The 25,477-nt window shown below is 30.8% G+C and overlaps 2 protein-coding genes across 2 annotated transcripts; one reads left to right on the top strand and one right to left on the bottom strand.

The window, feature by feature from the left end:
* Window positions 1-3,649: 3,649 nt before the first annotated feature.
* Window positions 3,650-6,393, bottom strand: LOC21404004 (organelle RRM domain-containing protein 2, mitochondrial). The gene is made up of 4 exons (XM_010093977.2): window positions 6,171-6,393; window positions 5,203-5,271; window positions 4,999-5,105; window positions 3,650-4,094 (listed from the first exon to the last, which is right to left on the bottom strand). The coding sequence occupies exons 1-4, from the start codon at window positions 6,325-6,327 to the stop codon at window positions 3,996-3,998; spliced, it is 432 nt and encodes a 143-aa protein (XP_010092279.1). The 5' UTR covers window positions 6,328-6,393; the 3' UTR covers window positions 3,650-3,995.
* A 7,843-nt stretch (window positions 6,394-14,236) lies between these two features.
* On the top strand, window positions 14,237-20,146 carry LOC21404003 (putative beta-glucosidase 41). Its single transcript, XM_024162934.1, has 13 exons — window positions 14,237-14,575; window positions 14,705-14,771; window positions 14,890-14,948; window positions 15,366-15,441; window positions 15,559-15,630; window positions 15,718-15,805; window positions 17,154-17,409; window positions 18,392-18,507; window positions 18,599-18,822; window positions 19,184-19,215; window positions 19,300-19,402; window positions 19,494-19,602; window positions 19,678-20,146. The coding sequence occupies exons 1-13, from the start codon at window positions 14,444-14,446 to the stop codon at window positions 19,874-19,876; spliced, it is 1,533 nt and encodes a 510-aa protein (XP_024018702.1). The 5' UTR covers window positions 14,237-14,443; the 3' UTR covers window positions 19,877-20,146.
* The last annotated feature ends 5,331 nt before the right edge of the window (window positions 20,147-25,477 follow it).

Here is a 25,477-nt window from a genome sequence, read left to right as displayed (position 1 = left end):
TGCTATAAAAAAAAAAAGGGAAAATAGCAAGAAAATGGTAAAATTAGAAAATTTAAAATTTAAAAAAAATGAAATGGTCTATTAATTTCTATACATTAGTATATTTGCTATTTACTGCTATAAATTTTAAATGTAGGCCTTTCATATAATTTCCCATAAATTACTAGTCTTAAATGAAACCAAAAGTAGGATAAGTAACTTAATGGAAAATGTTTTCATTTGAGCTTATGTGAATTGAGAATTAAGAAATAAAAGAAGGTGCTGAATAATTCTATAGTATGGTATGAAAATATGCCAGTGACATAATACAATTATGAACTCTCAGATTTTTACAAATTTTCATAAATTGTAATAAACTCTATATTATATTATTCTAATATGAATTAAGTTACAAATTATATCCTATAGTACTTATATTTGCACCCCAAAGATTTATAGATGCCCCCACTAATTAAAGCTCATCTAATAAAGATTTAAAAAATCTATCATTTTATAAATTTAATTTGACCCTTTTTATACCCCTACCTAATTTCAATCTTAATTTGATTTATAAAATAATATAACCCCTTTCAACTATTAATATTATATTTAAAAAAAAAATAATGCAGTTTCCTTTACTTTTATTTATCAACTATCTTCGTCTTACCTCCTTCTCCTTCTTCTACTTCTTCTTCTTCTTTGAACAAGAAAGCACAAGAACAACTCTCCGAGTTTAATCCTCATAAAACTGCTACTTTTGATTGTTTTGGCTAATTATATTGCTAATAAGCAAAATAATGAAGATTTGTTCTCCGTTTCTTGTTTTAAGATTGATTTTGGTTTAGTATAAAATAAAAGGTGGGGTATGTTTGTTTTATTCTTTTAGAAAATACTTTCTAATTATTATAATTAATCTGAGTGTATGCTCTTTATTTTTTTGAAAAAATATTATGTCCATTTATAATTAATGTGGGGGTATGTTAATGGGTTTTAATGTAATTTTAATGCAGGATAAAATTGTAATACATATAAAATATGAATTGGTGGGGGCATGAACTTTGATGGATGTAAATATAATTACTCTATATCCTATCTACGTGGACAAATTGGGCTATAGTTCCATTGATCAAACTAAAAATATATTTTCTTTTTGCTCGTAAAAAAGATTAAATCAAATCACTCATAAATAGTTTGGTGTGGACTGTTTAGGTTTTAATTGTGTAAAACCTCTTTTATGATCCATATAAACTAACATAAACAAAAAAATCTTTTAAGTTGAAGGACCCCTAATAATCTAAAATTAATTAATAATTTGATTTGATTTGATTTAAATTAGATGGTTTCAATAATTTGATGAATTTTTTAAACACTTCTTTAAATGTTAACGTAATTCTAAAAAGAAATTTTTCTAGAATTTACCTTTACAAATTAATGTGAGAGAAAAAAATTAAAATCATGAATTTAAATAAAATCTTATTTATTTCACTAATTTAAATTTAAATTTAAATTTTAATATAATTAAAAATTATAATAAAATATTATATTTAATTTTTTTTATTATAATAAAAAATTTTCATATAAAATTATATCTAAATTTAAATTAAAAATTCAAATAAATAAAATAAAAGCAATGTGTCCTTATTTCCACCACATGTTTTTTCCCCCTCTGATTTCTAGGTAGTGATTTGTACGAACTATCACCTCAGCTCCCACACCGTGTCATCAAGTTATTGATGCTGACTAATATTGACTTGATTCAATAAATCTCTTTTCCAGCTATGCTAGAAAACTTCTCTCTCCTACTCATTCCTTTTTAGAAGAAAAACAACAGTTCGAGAACCAACATAACCCACTAAAAACCGGACACAACAAAGCCAAGTGCCCACCACAACTGAAAATTGCTATGATAGTTCCCAAAAACGACACCGCGTTCTATTTTAGCATGCGTTTGGTAATAAAATTCGTGTTATGATTCTAATCATAATTCGTGACTCACTATAATATTTTTTCTCATAAAAACTACACATAAAATAAAAATAATTCTAAATCTATAAACTAAACGTTCACTTATTGTCTTTTAAATTCTCTCTCTCTAGTTTCCACCTAACTACAACGATTTGTTTTTGTCGTAATTGTGTAACAAGTGCACTTGGTTCAAAATATCCGCTGTTTTGTTACTTTCGTTGCCATAAATTTTTATTCAATTGCTTCGGCCACAAGGCAATAGGAATGAATAATGTGTATGTTTGGTATTAGTTGCAATTAATGGAGAAATATGCTGTTAGATAATGATTTTGTTTGTCAATGGGTAAAGTTGTATCTCTATATATCACCAAAAAATAAATAAATAAATAAATAAATAAATAAAAGGCTTTATTTTGGAGTCAAATCAAATCATGCAAAATGGTGGGAAATGAAGGGTCAAATCATTTCATTTCATACTATAATACAATGGAGAAGAAAGAATAAAATCTTGAATGGTATGCATGTGAGACATTAGAATGTGCATTTGCCTGCTTTTAGTGTACCTTCACTTGTGAATGAAGACCAACAAAAACTAATGGGAAATTTTAGTTAAGGATTTGGTGGGCACAAGATTTGTTCACTCTTTTATCGTGCACATACTGCGAATCAAAGAAATTTTTGAACGTTTGGACACGCGAACAGTTTAACTAAAGTCCAATATAACAATGAACTGAAATTTATGGTTTGTTTAGTTGATAATTAAAAAGAGGGTTATTTTTATCATTAGTCTCAAGAATATTCACTTGTCTCACTTAATCTCTTAACATTCATTTCAGAAGTCTAATTATCATGATAAGTTTTTGTTTCTAGTTCGAAAAGGAGATCATTGGTGTCATCTCACCATCCATCTGCTTCATCATTTTAGAAGTTACTAGGTTTCACTAACAAACCAGAAAACAAAAAACCAAAAACAAAAACAAAAACAAAAAACCTGACTTAATTGTTCTCAAAAGATAGACCAATTTTCACTCATATTACCGCACAACATATTAGTTGGACAGTGATCCTAAAATAGAGTTGTGGAGTTTCTAAAACTGGCTGCATCCTCAGATAAAGAAAGACATCATGACCACTACACCAACACATTGATGGTTACAACGACATTTTAATAATACACAATTTTAACACCCCTCCCTTAGCAAAGCCAAAAAGAAAAAGAAAAAAAAAAAGATTCCTCATCGAACAAAATGATGCCCATGTCACTTGGCCAAAGAAGATTGTGAGACATAATGTCCACATAGCAGAGGGCGATACATTCATATCTTACATGGTCCCAAACATCGATTTGTATACTTTATTTTGGGGCGCTTCACATTCTTTTTCCTTCCTTTTACAGAACTCCAACCGTTGAAAATGCTTAACCTCCTATCTATTGTTAGATAGATTGCTAATAGCCCATGTAGCCGAACAATTTGGTTCATTTTTTAGTCCTTTTATATGGACCATTTACATCTTAATGAAATGACAAATAATTAAAGTTATCATTTAAGGAGCAATAAATATCCACATCTATGGGTTAAAAGTCACCAATGGACGTGGATTACCCACAAAAACAAGTTAGTGTTGTAAATGCCATGGAATTAAAATGAACTTAATTCATAGCAGGCAACATAAATATAACCAAAAGCTCAAGGATATCAAAGACAAAGGTTAGGCAGCCATTAAACTTCAATTACAAATGCAAAACAGAGAATAGGGACACCAGAACAGATCTATCCATTCTCCAGCTTTGAGTCTCCAATTTAAAAGGTGTATTTAGTACAAATCCTTCAAACAGTTCATAACAAAGCAAAAGGCATGCAAATTTTGAATGAAATGGAAATTTGATGACAATATATTACCTATCCAATTTCGATTTGCATATTTCGCCAATCGGTGCCCTCATTTTAAATGAAGATCAACCCACATCTCAATGAAGATTTGTTGACAATGATTGATTAATGAAATTAAATTTAATGAAGAAGTACAAGACTGTTCTCTGAGTATAGGAGTCACCGACGACCATATGGAGGAGTCATACTGTTTCCAGGCTGGCCCAGTGGCGGTCTGGGCCTTGCATACTCCGCGAATATGACCCAACCATCTAGAAACTACAGAGCACAAACAAAGAGAAATTAATCAGTACCAAAATAGAAGTCCTTTTTTTGAAGAGTGACCACACTGACAAGGTCAGGTGTAGTGTGGAACGAAATGTAAATCTAAGTGAAAGCCCAGTCTCTTCAGCAAAGGGAGGAAAAGGCCCAAATGCCACTATATTTAAGAGATTCAGAATGATAATGCTCGTTGAAAATATACATTCTAAAGTAAAAGCTGAGAAAACCATACGCACGTCCCCAATATAACCCACAAAATTCCCACGACAGAAAAATCTCAAGTTACTTGTCTCAATTCCATCAACTTCTGCGTTTCCTTTTTCTTTATTCATTTTTTTCTTTAAAGAGGAAGAGATATGTTACGTTCATGTGGAACTTCTATTGAAAAGATGGAAGAAGTAGCTATGTGATTCATTGTTTTCTTCAAAGTTTACTTGGACTATGAAAATGGAGACGGATAATTGCTATGTGATTCGATGTTCCCCTTTCTTCTTCAGAGAAAGAGAGGGGTCATATTATGCAAATATTGAAACAGCTGAGAAAGAATGCAAAAGAAGGGCCTCTTATGATACTAAGGCCTCTTATGATACTAAGGCCTCTTATGATACTAAGGAGGTATGGAACATACACAGAAAGTCTGCACTACAATAATCTTCCCAGGTTGTCTAAGGTCCTTGTCAACTACTCCTGCACATTTCGATGTTTGACAAAAGCAAGAAAAGGCAGACCTTCTAGCCGCACATTGGTTCATAAAACAAATGAAGATAAATCCCTTAACAGACACTCTAACTTCAATGTGTCCTAGCTGGTCAGAGTAGCTTAGCATGAACTATAAGACAAGCCCCTTTTCATCTGCTTAAGCGAATGAAAAGTGTTGGAAAAAAAAATGTTACCAACTCACCTTGCCATCCATACCCTCAATGCCTTTTGCGGCATCTTCTAGAGTAGTGTATTTTACAAAACCAAATCCCTTTGAGAATCCTGATACACGATCAGTCACCACTCTAGCTGTAAATGGCATAATGTTCATTGTCAATGATTAGCAAATATAATTTCCACCAGAGGTAGGGAGGGGAAGGGAGAGAGAGAAAGAGACACAACATACCATGTTCTACTTCACCAAACTGAGAAAAAGCTTCATGTAATTTCTCTGTCGTTGTACGTTTACTAAGTCCTGGAGGAAACAAATATATATTTAAGATCAAATATCAAAATGCTGAATACCGAAATAATATTTGAAATACGAGATGACAAACAACATGAAACCCGAAAAAAAAAATGAAATGATGTCGCAATAAATAATACATGCCAAAGAGTAAACTAGGTGGAAAAACAAATAGAATCCACAGTTTTTATAATTCACATACATCTCCAACCCTAATTGACAATAAAATTCAGATCCATTTCTCCCGAGTCATATCCAAAAACCAGAATAATGAAGACCTAACATTAACAAACATTGCCCGACCAACAACCAGTCAACCGCCATAACACATTCAATTTCTAGTCACTACATGTTAATCCCTAAAAACTTCCATCCTTTAGGTACTCATGCAATCTAAAACGAGAGAATTTTTCCCAACAAAGAGTTTGGTGCAGTGTCTTTACAGTTATTGGAGATGCTCAATGGGTGTTTTTAGTAACTGTGAACCAATAACATTGAAAATGACAATATGAACCAAAAGTAGTTCTTTTCCTCCGGAAAAACTCAAACTATTTTTAGTTCATTAAGAACATGTACTTCCACTTAATTGCTCAAAATTCTTATCTTCTGGCCTCAAAGTGAAAAAAGTAAACATTTTTTTTTAATTTTACACTATGAATGCCACAAAAATTAAAGCCTTTTAAACGCTGAAGCGAGAAACGCAGACAAAGATACAAACTTTGTTCAGCTTCCGAACCAACAAAACACAAATAGAAAACCTAGAATCCAAATTAACAAATACCCAACCGAAAACAAAAATGATTTCCAAATATCTATCAATATAGACAAATGAGAAAGTCACAGACTCACAGAGAAGAAAAATGGAGGGAAACATGAAAGGAAAAGAGAGAGAGAGAGAGAGAAAGTACCGGAGACGAAGAGGTTTGCGCTCGGATCAGCCTGCGGTCGAGCCGGAGCCTGAGCCGCGGCGTGTATCGGCGGCGGAATGAAAGGGGACGTGGAAGTCGTGGAGAAGAGCCGTCTGACCAAGCCGCGAGGTGCAGCCACCGCCGATCGCAGAGCCATTTCCTGTCGCTGGGGTTTAAGCTTAAACCCTCTCTCTCTCTCTCTCTCGACTCTCTCTCTCCGTGTTTTGTCTTAAAAGTGGGAAAAGAGATTGATTGTGGCATGCTGGGCAAATAAAAGAGAAGGAGCCGAATTACAGAATTAGCCTCCTGTTTAATTTATATATTTAAATTTATTATTAGGATTTCAGCACAAATGACTTTTTTAAAGAATATTTTTCATAAATAGTCAAAGTTTTATAAAATTGTAAAAATAACAGTTTTTATTAACTTAACGATTAATTATTAATTGACTTAGCGGTCAATCATGATTGATTCTAATTTATCACTAATTAAACTCGATTATTCTTTTTTATTAATCAACACTAGTTAACAATTAATCAAAATTAATTAATAATTATTCACTTTTAATAAACAAATTACATAAAATTAATAATGAATCAGTTAATCATGATTGATTTTGGGTCAATCACTGATTGATTGTGATCCATAAGTCAATCACACTGATTAACTCATGTAAACAAAACAGTCATTTTTATATAATAAAAAAATTTGACAATTTATGAAAATAGGTGGTTAAAAAAGGCCATCCAACGTAATTTTCCTTTATTATTTACCATTTAATTCTCTTTTTATTTTTATTTATTTTTATCTTTTTTACAAAACACGGGATTTTATTTTTATTTTGGGTAGAATTGACACTCTGTTTGGTAAGAATGAAAGAAAATATGAGAGAAAGGAAAATTATAATGCATAAAAAATTAGAATAATAGAAAAGATTTTGATTTTCCCTTAACTTGTTTAGTATGATAAGAAACAAAGAAAATGAATCTACCTTCTCTTGTTTGGTATTGGAAGTGAAACTAAAGAGATAGAAAGATTATTATTGGTGTAATTACTTTGTTGCCCAAATATTTTTTATTAATAGTCTTTTCTAATAAAAGTATAAATAATACAGTATTTAACATCAAATTAACTAGAAAAATTCATGTAACTTATACATATATTCCATCTATATTATGTATATACACACACATATGTATATAAAGGTACAAAAATATAGTTCAACTTATATAGCATTAATGCATCAGTAATTTTTCAACGTTTAAATACAACAAAAGAGTAGCTAGCTACAATAACATGCTAATTGAAGTTTTTGTCCCCATGTATATGAAGTCTTGGAGCATCTCCATAGTTGTCCCCAATATAACTTGTTGAAGGTTCAAATACAACAAAAAAGTGACTAGCATACTATGCATCCACTATTATAAAGTAAGCGAAATTTACAAAAAGTTCCACAAAAGTATTAGTTTGTATGGTCATATATATTTCCTAACATTCACCTGCAGTCAAGTATCAACAAAAAGCATATGTGACCAACTAAGTACCATGTAGATATATTTACCAAAAGGGTTATAAACGGGTGTGACTACTAAACCTCTAAACCATATGATTTCAGTCTTCATTGTTGTACATCATCTTCAAGAGCAACTCATAGCGACTATGACTTGGAACTGCAAAGAAAGCTCGCTTTTGTGATGCACTTTTAATTAAAAATAGAAAAGCTTCCAATTGAAGATTATTAGAAACTCCAATGTTCATTACTTCAGCATAAACTTCTTCTTCTGAATAGATGCATGGTTATGCTTTTTCAGCAATAACATTACCCTCTCAAATTGCATCAGCAACATTACTCATGCCAGAGTGAAGCATTCCAATATGCTTGTCAAGTGAATCAATCATGGAAGCTTTTCTTTTTACACTTTTGGATGCATTTGTAACTTGGGAATTATTCTGTGGGGATAAGGGCTCAACAATATCAATATTTACCTCATCAAATTGTTCAACACTGACAAATTTGTTAGTGCTAGTTTTCTTCTGCCATTGTCGAACTTTCTCTTTTGCACTAGCACCATCCTCACCATTAGCTCTATCATTTGCAAAAAGCACACTTAATTTATCATAAGATTGGATCTCAGTGTGCCTCCATTTCTTTGCATTAGGTTTAGTCTATAAATTTACACCAAGAATGATAAAAATACGTATAACATGTAAAGTATAAAAGCTTATATATAATAGAAAATATAAGCATAAATTTTAAACACAAAAAAAAAAAATGAGTACATAAAAAACAAACCTCAATGAGAGTCTTCCACACTTCTGACTCTGCTTCAAACATCTTAGTTAATGGACTCCAAGCAAAACCGCTTAAGCCTTTGAACAATTCATGACATGTATAAAAATTAAGCCTTGTTCGGCAATCTCAAAAACTCAAAAAAGGGTAACTTGAGTTCAAACTTTATTCAAGTTCACGTTCTTTTAAGTTTGAACTCAAGTTTAAACTTGAGTTTGAACTCGAGTTTGGGACTAAAACTTAAGTTCAAGTTTCCCCTTCAACTCGAACTCAAATTATTGAACATTATTTTTTCTATTCTTAAAAATGCTATAACTTTTTCGTTTTAATCCTGATTGAGATGATTTTTTTTTCTATGCGTTGACAACGAAAAGACGAATAAAACCCCACCCATATACCCTATTAAAATTTTTCATCACCATTGAGTTTTTTTTAAAATACTATCTAAATACAAATTCAAGTTTGACTCACTCAAACACACACTCAAAAAGATTCTTATCTCAAACCATAACTCAAATGTACACAACAAAACACAAACTCAAGTTACAACTTCAACTCAAGTTATAACTTAAATTCAACTCAAGAACTACACTCAAGTCACACTCCAAAAGAACAGGCCCTTAGTGTCTCGAAACAATCCACACAACCTAGCAAATGCTTGAGGCCCCATTCGAATTATGTCCTGACATTTTTCATTTACGCTAAGTTGAGTTGTGAGTTCTCTTCTCACACTATCACTTTCTCTACTTATGCTGACAATGCTCCTATCAACATAATGTGAGTAATGGTGTAATTGCATTATATACATCATCTGTATCTCATAGCAAACAACTTGTACACCAGCCCTCCGCCTGCATCTTTTTCAACTTCTAAAAAGTATTGTAACAGTTTCTTCATGAATGTCTAGTTGATTACACTCCAAAACATTATCCTCTTAACCTTCCTTGAAACTCCATTCAGAATTTCTCATCTATTTGGAATGGTTCTAATCAAAATTATATATAGGATATTAATGCAATATATCTTAAAAATAAAATATAAATACGAGAATCAATTTTTTGCTAAAAAGAGTTGATAGTATTCTTAATCAGCACATATATTCTCCAACTATGCACGCAAATTTAATTATATTCACATATTAAGGAAAACTTATAACAGTTATAACATAAAATTCATTATATAGAAAGAATTAGAGCATAATGTTAGAAAAATATAAAAAAATATAAAAAAACAAACGTCATGAAAATCCAAATAAAATACAGCATATCCCATTGAACATAGGCAACTACCATAAATCTGAATTAGAATGAAGACGTCATGACAACAATTTAGGGAAAAAAAACAGGGAGAGACTTTGCAATAAATAGAAGATATTCACATTTAATTCAAAAACTCATAGCATTAGAATCCATTAGAGAGCTTCCTAAATTAACATTTAGCCAATTCAGTCCTTAAAAAAAATCAGAACTTCTCAAATAACATACAACGTTGATATTACACAAGTAAAAACAAATTTTGGACTAGTAAATTGTAAAAAAATAAAAAATAAAAAATAAAAAACACCATATTTACAATACTAAATAAATACAATTGAAAAAAGAATTCAAAGTTGAACATCGTTAAAAAAACTCCATTTCAATCTAATTGCCCCAAACCTATTTGACCTTTACATAAATTTGATTGATTAATTGTTAGCAATTATATATTGATACAAAATACCCATCCAAAAATACAACTAAAAATCTATGCCTTTGCAAAAGTACATGAATCAATTCAATCTAATTAAATTATTTACGGTCAAGCAAAAAAAAAAGTCAAATTACCTACGAACTAACTTATAAAATTTACGAGAGAGAACAAAGAAAAATTTACAAGAAAGAACTAAGGGAGTAAGAGATTCATCCACAAAACTAATTTTAAAATTGAAGTAAATTTAGACCACGTACTTTCAATCTTCAACAATAGAACTTACAAATAATGGGAAGTTTTTATGTTCGTGAAAAGTGAGCTGAATGGAGAGAGAGCTTCATTTATCTTTTCTTTTTGGCAAAAAAAACCACGAACTTTATCCGCCAATTTTAGATGAAAAGTGAGGACAATTCAATAATTTGACTTCATTTGTGTAGTTATCCATATTTTTCTTTCTAAAATCCGCCTACTTTTAGAGGGATTAAATATGGTGGGATCCACCAATAAAAATTTTCATTCAATTTTCCTTTCATTTCTAATTTTCTTTCTACCAAACAAGCTAACTTGCCAATTTTCATCCCAAAATTCCTCCAACATTTTCTTTCATTCCAATTTTCATTCATACCAAACACACTGTTAATGGTCTATAACAATTTTAGGGTCCGTTTAGTTCACTGATTTTAGTTTTTAATTTGAGTTGAGATGTAACTTTATGTGAGAGTTTTTTACTATAATAAAAAAGTTAAATGTGATTGTTTATGAGAATTTTTTATTGTAACAAAACTTAAATTTTAAACTCAAATCGGTAAAATGAATAGGGTCTTATTCTTTTTTCTTTATTGAATTATGTCATTTCATTGAAAGGGTAGAATTGTCATTTTGTCTTTAGAAATTGTTAACCTATTTCTGCGAAGGAACTGTTGTGCCAATTGATTGCACCAAAATGATATTTTTCTTTTTTAATTTTTTTATACGCACTTGGACTCTAACCACTTCCGCATTTTCTAATATACTAATATCGAGTAAAATCATGTTATTACATTGTGTTATACTAAAACATACTCTTATAATATTAAAACGTTTTAAAAATATTCTTTTAGTATCTTCAGATTCATTTTGAGAATATAAAATGTCATTTCTATCATTGTTAATTAAATGAAAACCATTTTTAATTTTAAACTAAACAAAAAAAAAGTATCGAATATCATCAAAAAAAAAAAAAACCAAAAAGATCATATCTGATGGATAAACAACGATCTCGAGTATATTTCACAATGGCAACATTCGCTGAGGCCTCGCAATGACGACGATAACAACAAATCCCAACAAGCATTTTCCAAGAGAGACCGATCTCACTATGGCGTCGTTTGAACAGATTTTTGAACTCGCGATCCCCGGAAGCGGCAGCGACGATGACAAAGAAAGGGAGGAGATCGACATACACAGAAAGAAATGGAGAGTGAGGAGAGAGAAAGCGGGAGCAGAAATAAGGAGAGAGAGCGAATGGCGAGATCAGAAATGTTTTCGGGTGCGTTTGGAATTGGTTCCAAAACGTTTTTATTTTCTGTACGAAAATGAAAATGAAAACGTTTTTAGTTTCATTTTTGAATTATTTCTAAAAATGCGTTTGGTAATTTTATTTAGAGATTGATTTCAGTTTTAAAAAAAACTGAAATTGCGTTTGGTGGTTTAATTTTTGAAAACATGTAATAATATATTAAATAATAATATATTAAATAAATAATAAATAAATAATATATTAAATATATTAAATAAATAATATATTAAATATATTAAATAAATAATATTATTAAATATATTATATAAATAATATTATTAAATATATTAAATAATAATATATTAAATAAACATATATAATACAAAAACGGTTTCAGAAAAAAGGGAAGAAAATGAAAAAGAAAAAAAAAGTGAAATCCGTTTTTCATAAAACAGAAAACGAAAACGAGAAAATGAAAACACATTTTTTTCGTTTTCTGATTTTCACAAAAAGACAAAAACGTTTTTGGTTTTGTTTTTTAAAAAAAATTGCACCAAACACGTTTTTAACACCCGTTTTCATTTTTTTGCTTTGAAAACCGTGAAAAACGAAAACGAAAACGCAAACAAACAGGCCCTTCTTTTCTTCGTTTCTTTTGTTTTTTTCTTTTCTTTTTTTGAGAAGTTTGTAATAAAAGAATAAAAGGGAGTTTCTCTGGTAATCCGCTTTACCGGCAGTCTCAGTTTTTGATCGTTGGATTTGGTGAACATAACATGAAAAATATGCAGAACAGATAAATTTTATTGCAAATCTGACAGTTCAAAAATAAGAAACTACTAGTAATTCATTTTTTGAGAGACTACCGGAGAAAGTCCTAAAATAATAAATGCTATTTACACCTACCTAAACTAAATAAGCTATTTACTACCCAAAGTTTATGAAATCTGATAAGGATGATGATGGTATGCTATACATATTTGCAAGTTTGGATCTATCTTTAATATAAAGGCGACATACATGATACATGGTTAAAAACATTGTACCCTACTTCCTAATATTTGTCCTATGCTAAACAACATAACTAACTAAAAAGGCCTAGTCAATAAATTTATATCCACTTTCGCATTTAAGTTTATGAGAATTAATGTCAATTGGAAACCTTGCATACTTTAGTATTTCGCGTGTTTTAGATGTGTGTTTTTTTTTTTGCCATTTTTATCTTCTACCTTGTTTCAAATGCTTGAAGCACAATTAATGTTTTCGCACGCGACCAATGCATACTCGTCCAAATCTTTGTATTTATTTTCAGAGCATAGAAATATCTTTGTATTTAATTATTTCCTTCTTTTCCTAATTATTACTTTTTTTTTTCTTCACTTTCAAAAAAAAAATGGGGAAGGGTCCAAAGCTCCTCTGCAAACCATGGAATGAAGATGTGTTTAGTATCAAATCAGATGAGACAACTTGGGAAGGTCTCCATTCTGCTCCATCTGTAATCTTAATAGATTGTGAAAGTAGAGTTTGAATGGGGATTTAAGGATATCAGCAATTCTTCTTCTTCTTATTTTTTTCCCCCTAATATATATGTGTTGGTATGAGCTGAAAAGTAGATCATGACTTTTATCACGAGGGAAAAAAAAAACAGTAGATCATGAATATATGCCAATGTCTATCCTATCATTCTATTATTGTGACAAAAAAATATATATAGTAAGAGCATCAATGTACTCAACTCTTTTCTTTTTTTTTTTTTTTGGTAGTCATAAAATATTGTATATCGTTACAAATCTCATACGACTCTTTATGAACTTGGATTGAATATAATGGATTAAATTTAAGTCATGCTAACCAAACAGAAGTGCTCAATAGAAAAAGACTAAAAGGACAAGTCATACTTTTTTTTCCCCTTATACTTATACATATGAAAAAATATATTAATCTTTTTTTTTGTATCCGATGGATAAGTTTAATAAGAGACGACCATTAGCATACACAATTTAGACTTCAACAAAGCGGCCCTATAGATAAAAATGTGCGTTGAAGGCCCTATAAGCAGGTCCTATCTCTCGGATGAGGAGCATATCACCCTAACCCCATTGAATATGCTTACATGGAGGTCTGGTCCCAGACACACGAGGACTTAGGTCGAGTTATAAATTAACAGGAAACAAGTCTTCACATTTAATATCTCTTAATAAATAATCCGGGATCACAAGCCTACCACGATGCTCCATAACTGCTAGGCGACCGCACTCGGTCGTATTAATCTTCTTAATCTCACCAACTATAACCTACAGTTGATGAGTAATTGTCGATTTTGGACAGCGCCATCAACTTTTGTCTCAAGTAACCCCGTTGTTTGGACATATTAATTCATCATTATTTATTGGTAAAGAATACACTTTTACAAGACCAGACAAAAACTTTAGGAAAGGAAATTCTCCTTTTTGTTTGTAGACGTGTCATCTCTTTTTAATCCCAACTCTTTTTCTTTCTTTTATGTCCTCTCTAGCAAGTAAGTTTCTTGACAAACCCCTATATATTTAAAACCAACTTCATGACGTGCACACAAAGACGTTAACAAAGCAAAGCCCCTCAACCAACCCCCTCAAGTCACCCTACACCCCAACACTTTCAATTTGTATTTTTCATCTTTACAACTAAGATAACCGACACTTCTTTTCTTCTAATCAATCTCTAGACACCAGTTTTCTTAAACTAAAACAAAGCCAGAACAAGCCTATATATAGCTACATATATAGCAAAAGCTACCAAATCTCAACCGTAGAATCCACCATGACACTAATCAGCTTGATCATGTTTCTCATGATCGTCATGATCTCTTTATTTCTTGGAAATGCAGAATCTCTTAGCAGAGTTGATTTCCCAGATGGGTTTATTTTTGGAACTGCTTCTTCAGCTTACCAGGTACCCTTTTTCAATTTTACCATTTTCTCATAAAGTTTTTGGTTTTAACATATCAAAGTGGAGCATATAGAGAAAAAAAAAAAAAGAGTGGTTCAACAATTAAGCTATCTTTGTGTTTATGGTAAATAGTTTGAAGGGGCTGTAGATGAGGGGAATAAAGGAGTTAGTACATGGGATACATTCACAAAAAAATCAGGTAAAAGCATCTCATAAAAATATTTGTAATACAAAATGTATTACCTAAAGAAACAGTTTTTTTTTTTTTTTTTTTTTAAAAAAACTATATATTATACTATTTTGTGCAATACTAACAGGGAGGATTTTGGACTTCAGTAATGCAGACACAGCCGTTGATCAATACCATAGATTTGAGGTAAAACTGCAATAGATATATCTCTCAACTTCAAAATATATCATATATAAGAGTTTTAATGCCACAAGCATAAATTAAACTGATTATTTTAATATGATTTCTTTTTCTTTTAAAAAAAAATCATTACTTAAGTCTATTCTTGCTCGGGATTAAGTTTCAATATTTAAATAACATCCAACATAATGCCCAAAAATTAAAGGGTCAAGAGTTTATGGGTAACAGAATCTATAATCTTATTATAATAGTGGGGGCCTTCTTGTATTTGATAATGATGATGATGTGTCACCAACTTGATAATTGGCATAAGAAAAAGAAAATATTATTCTAGTAAGATTAAGAATATTATTATCCACAAAGATAACTAGAAATTTCATGATCATACTAACAAAAGATGAAGTTAAAATTCTAAATATACAGAGTGACATAGACTTGATGAGGGATTTGGGAGTGGATGCTTACAGATTTTCAATATCATGGCCAAGAATTTTTCCAAGTAAGAATATGAATTGAATTCTTTTCTTAGACAATAATCTCTCCAATGATGTTTTTTTTTTTTTTGGCTAAGAATGGCATATGTTTCTTCAAATAATGCTTTAAAGATCATGAACAGATGGAACTGGAGAATACAACCCAGAAGGAATACAATACTACAACAACCTCATAGATGCTTTACTTCAAAAGGGTTAAGCAACTAAGCTTTTTTTTGGAATATATTTTCCCTTTAAGAGAATAATACAATATTGAGAGTTAACTTGTTCTTTTCAATCAGGAATAAAGCCTTTTGTGACTTTATATCACTGGGATTTACCACAAATGCTTGAAGACAGATATGAAGGATGGTTGAACAAACAGATTATGTAAGTTTGAAGAGAAAACTGCATATAACATAGGGTTGTTGTGTTGCTAGTCCCTAAACTTTTAGTTTTGTGACGATTTGGTCCCTAAATATAATTTTTTAGATGCGTAATTTGCTCTGGTGCACTCCTAACTTTTTGTTATTTGTTAGTTTTACCCTAAACTTTTAATTTTTTATATCCAGAATCTTAAATTTTACAATCCTGGGAAATGCAGACTAATTGATAATGGACATCAATTAATAAACGGAAATCAGGGTAATACCAAGATTAAAAACTTCAGGGTCCGACTTGCCGACCAATGAAATGTTTATGGTGTTTTAAAACGGAAATAGTAGAAAATATGCCAATATGAAAAGTTTAAGAAAGTATATAGGCCAATTTTTAGTTATAGAAATTAATAGGCCATAACTTATCAAGTTATGGTTCATAACCAGATAAGTTATGGACAAATTTGTCAAGTTATGGTTCATAGCCAGACAAGTTATGAAAAAAAATCGTGAATTATGGACAATAACTTGTCAAGTTATGGTTCATAACCAGATAAGTTATGTACAAAAATAATAATTTAGCCTATTTATTAACTTATGTAAACTATTGGCCTATTAATTTTAATTCATCTCAAGTCTTAGTCTATTTCTCTCTTTCTCCCGTTTTAAAATTGCAGGCATTTTGTCCATTAATTGATGTCCGTTTGCTATTAGACGACAATTGTAACTGTCTTTTGAATTTAGTGCCCCATTTGCCATAATTGAAAGGTTTGGGTCCAAGTTAACTAAAACTGAAGTTAGAGTGCACCAATGCAAAAAAAATTATAGATAGGTTAATGTATTACATAATTTTTTGACAGGTTGGTCCAACCAATCCCTAAAATTGATGTCAGACTTTTGAAATTGAAAGAGATAAACATGTCAATCATATGGTAACTCGATATTTTATTATAAAAAAAAAAAAAAAAAGAGTTACGTTGGTGCACATATTTGCTTCATTGTCTTTGAAAACTCTTAAAAATTAGAATATTTTGTATCTCACGTTACTATTTTTATAAAGTTTCAAGTTATGATACGATGAATACGTACGTGATTACTTCTGCTAAGTTTCAATAAAATAGTTGTTAATTTGGGCCTACAGACGAATTTTCAATAAAATATAACTTCAAGGATGAATTTGTCTTAAAAAAATAATCTGAGACCATATCGTCACAATGCTAATAATTCAAGCACTAGCAAGTGACAATAATAAAAATCTTTGAAATAATTACTTTTTAAAAGACTCTTTTTTTTTTCCCCAAGGGGCTTTTTAGGAGACTATTTAAGCTTTACCAATATTCGTAAATTCAATCTCATGACAGAAAAGACTTTGAGCATTATGCTATCACATGCTTTAAAGCTTTTGGAGATAGAGTCAAACACTGGATCACCTTCAATGAACCACATGGTTACTCACTTCAAAGCTATGACTTAGGCATACAAGCTCCTGGAAGATGCTCTATTCTTGGCCATTTGTTTTGTAAGAAAGGAAATTCATCAACTGAACCTTATATTGTAGCTCACAATATTCTCTTGTCTCATACTGCTGCTTATCATAGCTATCAAAGATATTTCAAGGTAATTCTGTTTTTTTTTTTTTTAATGGAAATATTTGGCCACCTACTTTAATAAATGTCCAAGTTTATAAACAAATGGCTAGCAACTAAAACTATAAAAATCCAGCCACTTTTTCATTAATTACATAGGTAAATTTAACGGTAGAACCACCTATAGACTTTCACCAGTGAAACACTCAATTTGAACTATTGGATTAAATTTTCAACAGTCAGATATGTGCAGATTCATATTAAAAATTTACAGTATGCCGCCCAAAGCTACTCCCTGTTAAGATCTGACCGTTGTAAAATTAATCCAACAGTTCAAACCGGAAGTTCCACCGGTAGAAGTGTTTTTGAGTTCCACGATATCTGTTTCTTAAAGTGGGTTCCTAAATAGTAAATTCCACCACTTTTATAAATTTTTTAGCAATATATTGTCCCAACTCTTGTCGTTTTCGTTCTACTTCCACCACATTTCAAAATCAAAACTAAGTTTTATATTTTGCATATCCTTTTTAGCCAAAAAAACTAAAAATAAAATAAAAAAGTCTGCAGATGTCCTTCACTTTTGAAATCAATAAAGGCAATATGTGAAGCATTATAACAAGTCCTTCTTTTAAAATTTTTGGCACAATTGCTTCGTAAATTTGTCGTGATTTATCATATTATCCCCGAAAATTTTAATTCAGACAATCAGTTTCCAAACTTATAAAATTATTGTAATGTGTTTAGTTGAGAAATTGAACAATTTGTGTACATTTCAATTGAGATGTTGGAATTTTTCATCAAATGTGCTATTCCAACAGTAATTTAACACAACCATCGTCAAAATTAAGAATATTGTAACAATTTTACAAGTTAAGAAACAACTTATAAAAATTAAAAGTTAATGGGACAAGTTGCTAAAACTATACAATTTGGGGAGCAAACATGCAAAATATCTTCTTTTTTTTTTTTTTTTTTTAATTTATAACTTGAATCGTCTTGGGATTGCAATATAGGAGAAACAAGGAGGTAAAGTAGGAATAGGCTTAGATACCAAGTGGTATGAACCCATTTCGGACAGCGAAGAGGACATTGATGCAGCAAATAGAGCAATGGATTTTGGGCTTGGATGGTATTATATATTCCTCTTGTTTCTTCTATTTAATTAACCTTTTTTTGTGTAATAAACACATGATCTAGCTAATACAATAAAACTGTACCAGGTTTCTTGATCCACTTCTTCTTGGTGACTACCCTCTTTCTATGAGGAAACTTGTGGGAGAGAGGCTACCAAAGATCTCACAACCAATCTCAAAGCTCTTGGTGGGGTCTCTAGACTTTGTTGGTCTAAACCATTACACCACATTCTACGTGCGAAAAGACAAGACGCGAATTCGAAAGTTCGTATTGAAAGATGCTATATCAGATGCTGCTGTCATTACAACAGGTAAGTTGTTCTAACTTACACCGCTTGAATCCTTGAGTCATTCTTATTTTACCTCTTAAACTTTAAAAAATCTCTATTTGTTCTCCGAATTTTAAATTAGTCCCATATAGCCTTTTTTTTGCTAGAATTTCAATTAAAAACAGACAAAAAAAGAGGGGTAATACCGTTACGTGATCTTCAACAAATGATATTAAGTGAGATTAACTCAAAATTCAGAGACAAAGTGGGAGTTTTTAAAATTTGAGGGGTAAACTGAAAATGACCCTGAAATTCGGGGGCACAAGTGAGACAAGTTTACATATCTCGCAGTACTTGGATCAAAATAACAACTCATCGTTACTAAACATATTATCTATCACAGCATACAGGAGAGGAGTTCCAATTGGAGAAAGAGTATGTCCCTGAAAAAACTAGAATTCAGTTACTTGTTTAAGATTATAACGACTTAATCAGGATGAAAAATTGTCCCTCCATTAGGCAGCCTCTCGTTGGTTACATATAGTGCCATGGGGGATCAGGAAGTTGGCAAGATATGTGAAGGACAAGTATGGGAATCCCCCAGTAATAATCACAGAAAATGGTTAGCAGCTTTAAAACTCAAAACATTGATATTAGATTTCACAACTTTTCTCACAAAAATTTTAACATTGATTTTGATTCATTAAAAATAGGTATGGACGATCCAAACCGACCCTTTGTGCCATTGGACAAGGCCTTAAAGGATGAGAAGAGAATAAGATTTCACAGAGATTATTTGTCAAACTTATCTGCTGCTATAAGGTAAATTATTAGTCAGTAACATTTCACAACTCCTTGAATTCATTTGCTTAAGCATATTTTCCATGATTACTGCAGACAAGATGAGTGCGATATTCGCGGCTATTTCGTCTGGTCACTGCTTGACAATTGGGAATGGAACATGGGCTACACAGTCAGATTCGGACTCTACTATGTGGACTACAAGAACAACCTTACAAGGATTCCAAAGGATTCTGTTCAATGGTTTAAAAGATTTCTCCGGCCGAAAAGAGATTTAAAATACCAGATAATCTGAAATCGTTCCTTATAACATGAATAGCTATTCAATTAATTCTTTGTAACCTGAATAACTATCCAAATAATTTCACAAAATCTACCTAATTTTAGAAGGCCGCGATTACACCATACACTTAAACTTCTTTAAAATAATCACATTTCAGAAGACTGCTTAAGCTTTACAAAATCCTCAAAATTCAATATCATGGCAAAAAAGACTTTGAACAGTAAGCTGTGTCACCAGATGATCTATTTTTGGACATTTGTTTTGTAAGAAAGGAAATTCATCAACTGAACCTTATATTTGTGGCACGCAATATCCTCTTGTCTCATGTACTTCGATTTTCTGGAAATATTTAGCCACCTACTTTGTAGTTTACAAAGTTATTTATTCAGTGAATAGCTCATCATTATATTAGCTAATCATTATTATTTCTTGGTAAAGATTACACTTTACACAATCAGGAAAAAACTTTTGCTTCTAAACATGTCATCTCTTTTTAATCCCCAAATTTTTTTTTTTTTAAAGGAGAGAAATACCTCTTTAAAGTGTATGAATATGGATTTTTACCCCTTACTTTTAATTAATTCATTTTTAGTATCAATACGGTATTAACCAAGAGTAAGAGAGTAAAAATCTAAAACCGTGCACTTATAAGAATAAATTCAGCAATTTTCTCTCTCTTTTTCTCTGTGTTTTTTTTTTTTTTTTTTTTTTTCATATAATTCCTTTTATCCCCTCTATAGCAAATTTCACAAAGACAAAGTAAAGCCCATCAACCATTATCTCATTCTACACCATAAAAAATTCGAGGGTGTATTTCATCTTTGCAACTAAGATACTGACATGATTAGCAAAAAAACACTAGATAACTGACACTGCTTTTCTTCTAACTAATATCCAGAAACCAGTTTTCTTAAATTAAAACAAAGACAGAAAACGCTTGTAGAGGCCAGAGAGACTATATCATCATAAAAAATAAAAATAAAATAAAAAAGCCTATATAATGACATGCGACATATATAATGATATTAAAGCATCTTTGTCCAATGAATTTGACTACAGATGCTTTGCAACAACAGATATTATTTCATCGTAAACAAAAAGAGTTGAAGTAAAACAACAATCTCTTTTTTTTTTGTTCCTATTCTTTATATATATATATATATATATAAACAAAGAAATATTCATTCAAAAATTTAAAAGTCAAGCAAAAGTATTAATTAGATCTTGGTATTCAAGTTTAGATTTTTTCTACCATCAGTTCCTTATCATCTAATTAACGTAAATTCTTTTCTTCATTTTTTTTTCACTTGACTTCATTTCATCTTTCTTACTACTTGTAAGAAATTTTTCAAGCGCTCTTTTTTCGGATTGAACCATACTTTCTATTTTCTCTCTTTTTTTCTTTTTTTTTTTTTTTTTAGTTTTTCATTCTCAGATGCATATTTTCTATTAGACATAGTTATTCCAACTAAGGTATATATAGATAAACACAATACAACGAGAACACAAAATAACATAGCTAAATAAAATTTTAAAAAAGAATTATTAGCAAGTAGAGAAGAAATGAGTGAGATGTGACCTGGAGATTTTATTGGGGGAGAGAATAGCAATTATAGCCTTGTGAGACGTTAGCAAGAGGAGATTTTTGTTTTGAGAAATTGAAAAGATATTATGAGAAGAAGAAGAAAAAATATAAAATACGTTTCTTATTAAAGAGAGAGAATGTGACAATCAGATTATCAGCACATTGAGTTTTTTTTTTTTAACGTTTTGAGTTTTTTTATTTTTATTTTTTTACTCAATGAGTTTTTTTTTTTAATTTTTTATAGTGGCTTAATGAGTTTTTTTTATTAGTTATAAATTTTTATTTTTTAAGGAGGCGTATAGCGTACAATAATTTTGAAGGTGAAAATGAAAATCTGTAAAGTTACCACAATTAGTATAAAAATTGCATTTTTTAGATTTAGGAGAAAATGAAACCCATAAGATTCATATTCTCTCATCAGAGCCTAGTTGCTGAAAACCTCCATCAGAGCCATTGTCCAAGCTCGTCACCCAGAGCTTGTCGCCGGAGTTCTACGAAGACACCACCAAGCTCATCGCCGAAGTTCTGCGAAGCCACCAACATCAAAATCCCAACCACCAGGGGTGGAGGGAGGCGGGGCCCATGGAGTGCATATGTCCCCCCGGATTTTTGAGAAATTGTTTTAAACCCCTAGAGTGTTTTTTTTTTTCTTTTAAATGCATATAATTGTTTAATTCCTTTCATGTTTGCCCCCCCTCTTAATTTACCAAAATTCAAATATATCTCTAGTAAATTTAATTTCCTGTAGAATTTATCACATCAAAAGTGATCTCAAACAAGACAACTTTTTTTTATAAATGACCCATTAAAATAATTATTCTCAAATGTACTCCTATTTAAGAATTTTTTTCACATAACCATCTTAATTCTTCTCTCATGAATACTTTTTCTCTACTTTACCCTTATTGAACTAACATTTATTTCAAACGTGTCTCTATTTAAACATTTTTTTAGGCAACTCTCAAATACTTCCTCCTATGTGCTTTCTAAATATTTTCCTATCTGATTTGCCCACTAAAATTTTTATTACTTAAGTTTGTTCTTATGTCTGTACACATATTTTATTGAATCAAAAACACATTTTGATTGAATGCGTTATATTTTAGTCTGGAAACATTTTTTCTAACTAAACTTAAAGAGAATGATAAATTTTTTTTTTTTTAAAATAACTAAATATGTATATGCATAACACATACTTCTAAGTTCTAACTAATTAATACTATGAAGAGTTGATATTTTGAGGATTTTTAACATTTTTCACGTTCTTAATTTATGCCCCCTCTAAAATAAAATTCTGGCTCTGCCACTGTCCACCACCACCAAAATAGATCTGCTCCAGCCACGACGTTGCATATCTGTCCCCATGCTCGGCCTTCCGCCCCCATCCCCATTGCCGTTAGAGCTCGCCACAACCCCATCAAATCTGGTTACCGCCCACCTCTGACATAGTTGGCTTTGATGAAGCTCAATCACGACGTCGTTTAAGGTCATCGCAACTCTTCCCACAATACCAACACAGCTCCTCCTACAATGCCATGCAGCTCCTCCCATAACGCCAATGCAGCTCTGCCCACAACGCCATCGCAGCTCGTCGATGATCCGTCTGACATTGTCGCTAGCCCACCTCCGTCGCTTGCAAAGTCACTGAGTCCAAATTTGGTTTGAGAGAATGAGACAAGAGTGAGAGGGAGGGAGATACGTCTTTTTTTTTATTCTTTTTTAAAAAAAAAAAAAATTGGTAATTTTATCTATGGTATCTTTTGAATTTAAATATTTAATTTGTTATTAAATTACAAATTTTGTTAAGAATTTCTTTCTTAACAATTTAATCTTTTTTTATATTTTTTTATTTTAGTATTTGGGAAAAGAAATTTGAGGTGTTAAATATATAATTATCCAATTAATAATACTTAATTGGTTTTTAAAATGTTTAAAATTATTGATTTCAAAAGAAATTTAAGGTGTTAAATACCATAGCCGACGATTAAAAAATTTGGCTTAAATCTCCGATAACATTATTAGTGAGAATGCTCTCCTCACAAAAGTAGGCAACTGCCTATTCAAAGTATGATTTACTAGCAATGGCTTCAAATCTAATGAGAAGTGGGGGGGTCTCTTTTATAGGACTAATGAGAGATAATGACTTTATCTCTTTCTTATATGGGACAATTGTTTTCTACTTTAATTTGCCGAAATTGATGGGAGCACTTTAAAAGTCAATCTCATTCATCTGTGCATCACTTTTAGTATGTGAATATATCACTTTCATCTACTCACGACGAGGAACTTATATCCATATTAATCTATCACTGAAGTGGATTCTATTCAAAATCAGACTTTAAAATGGTACGCCAAAATGGATTTCTAAAAATCCCCCACATGAATGAAACTAATTGAGAAAACAAAGCGAAATAATAAAGTCTAATTTTAGTGATTGACTTTTTTACGTAAGTGTTAGCCTTTAAACTTCCCTTGAGAGTATATTTACTTTACTAACTAATCACTAAGTATGATATCCTTGAATTATTCTACCGTCTATATAAATAATGATATACACAATTCCATTCTCATTATTATGTTCTTTTTGGCTATAATTATCTCCCTGATTTTGCGATAGTTTTTAAAGAATTAATGGTATGTTTACCTATACGTAATCAGAATGAGCATGAATCGAAGTGGGCAAGATTCGGAGTTGGTAGGATTCAGAGTGAGAAATCGGAGTCAGAATAAGCTGTTTACTTAGTGATAGGATTCGAAATCGGAGTCATTCCAAATCTCATTCATACGTTTACTTACACCCAGAATCAGAATGAAAAAGTGTAAAAGTACTAATATACCCTTTAAATCAATTTAATATTTTCAATTTAAAAAATATAGTGTACTTATTATATTAAAATTAATCATAATTAAAATATTTTGTGTAATAATTGGGTACTAAAATAATAAATATAAATTGTACAACTATTTAAAATATAAAAATAAAATAAATAAAAATAAAATATATTTTAATCTTGGCAAAGACCTTTAAAAAGTAAAAGTTATTTATCACAGTTGATTGTGTTCAGACACATAGATGATGCTGACATATATATAATTGAACCAATAGAGTGAGAAATGATGTGGCACACGATCAAAATAATAAAAAAGAAAGAAAAAGCTAATTTGTTATTATTGTGAGCTTTGTGTTATTGTTATTATTCTTTTATAAAATGAATCTAATTCACATTTTTATCAACTAGCATACGAGGAGTTTAAAGTCGCATTACTTAAGCCGTATTCAGCAAGCTGCGGGGCAGTATAATTTCAACCTCACTGCAAACTTTTAGAATCATCCCTCGATGTTAGGTGTGAGAGTCTTGCCTCATCACTTAGTTTTATTTACCTTCTTCCACTACTACTAATAAAATAATATAAATATTATCACCGTCATCATCATTATTATTAGGGTTAATCTCATTGTGCCCTATAAACTTTAAGATCATTTTCAGTTTGTCTCAAAATTTAAAACTCATATTATGTTCTTGAATTTTGAATTAATTATACTGAATCCTTTTTTAATGAGAAAAATAAAGAGTTAAGTGCAGTCATGAGGTTTTTTTTCATTTGAACTATATAAAAATTATATAACATGAAATTATATGAATGCAATACACCTTTTTTTGACTGACATTCTATGGAAATTCTAACTCTATATAGACTATTTAAAGTTAAGAAGGTAAAGTGAGAATTTTTTAAATTGAGGGGTGAAATATGAATGATAATGGAGTTTCAGAGACATGCAATAAAAATCGTTATTATTATTATTATTATTATTGGTCGTTGAAACACGTGTCTGATTGTACGGCCGTGAACAAACGCCTGTGCGTGTGACATAAATATCCAAAAGATTGACATAAATATCTTCTCGCATATTTAAAATTGTCATTCGTGTTGTCAACTTTGGTAATGGAACAATAATTCCACGAAAATAACACGCCGAACAACAATAATTACATGAATATTCACTCCCGTGGGAATTTTACCATAAG

This window comes from Morus notabilis, unplaced genomic scaffold (genome assembly GCF_000414095.1).
Source record: "Morus notabilis unplaced genomic scaffold, ASM41409v2 Scaffold634, whole genome shotgun sequence".
In the NCBI taxonomy this organism is placed as follows: domain Eukaryota; kingdom Viridiplantae; phylum Streptophyta; class Magnoliopsida; order Rosales; family Moraceae; genus Morus; species Morus notabilis.
Note: the sequence above shows the minus strand (reverse complement) of the source record. Positions and strands in the feature narration are given on the sequence as shown.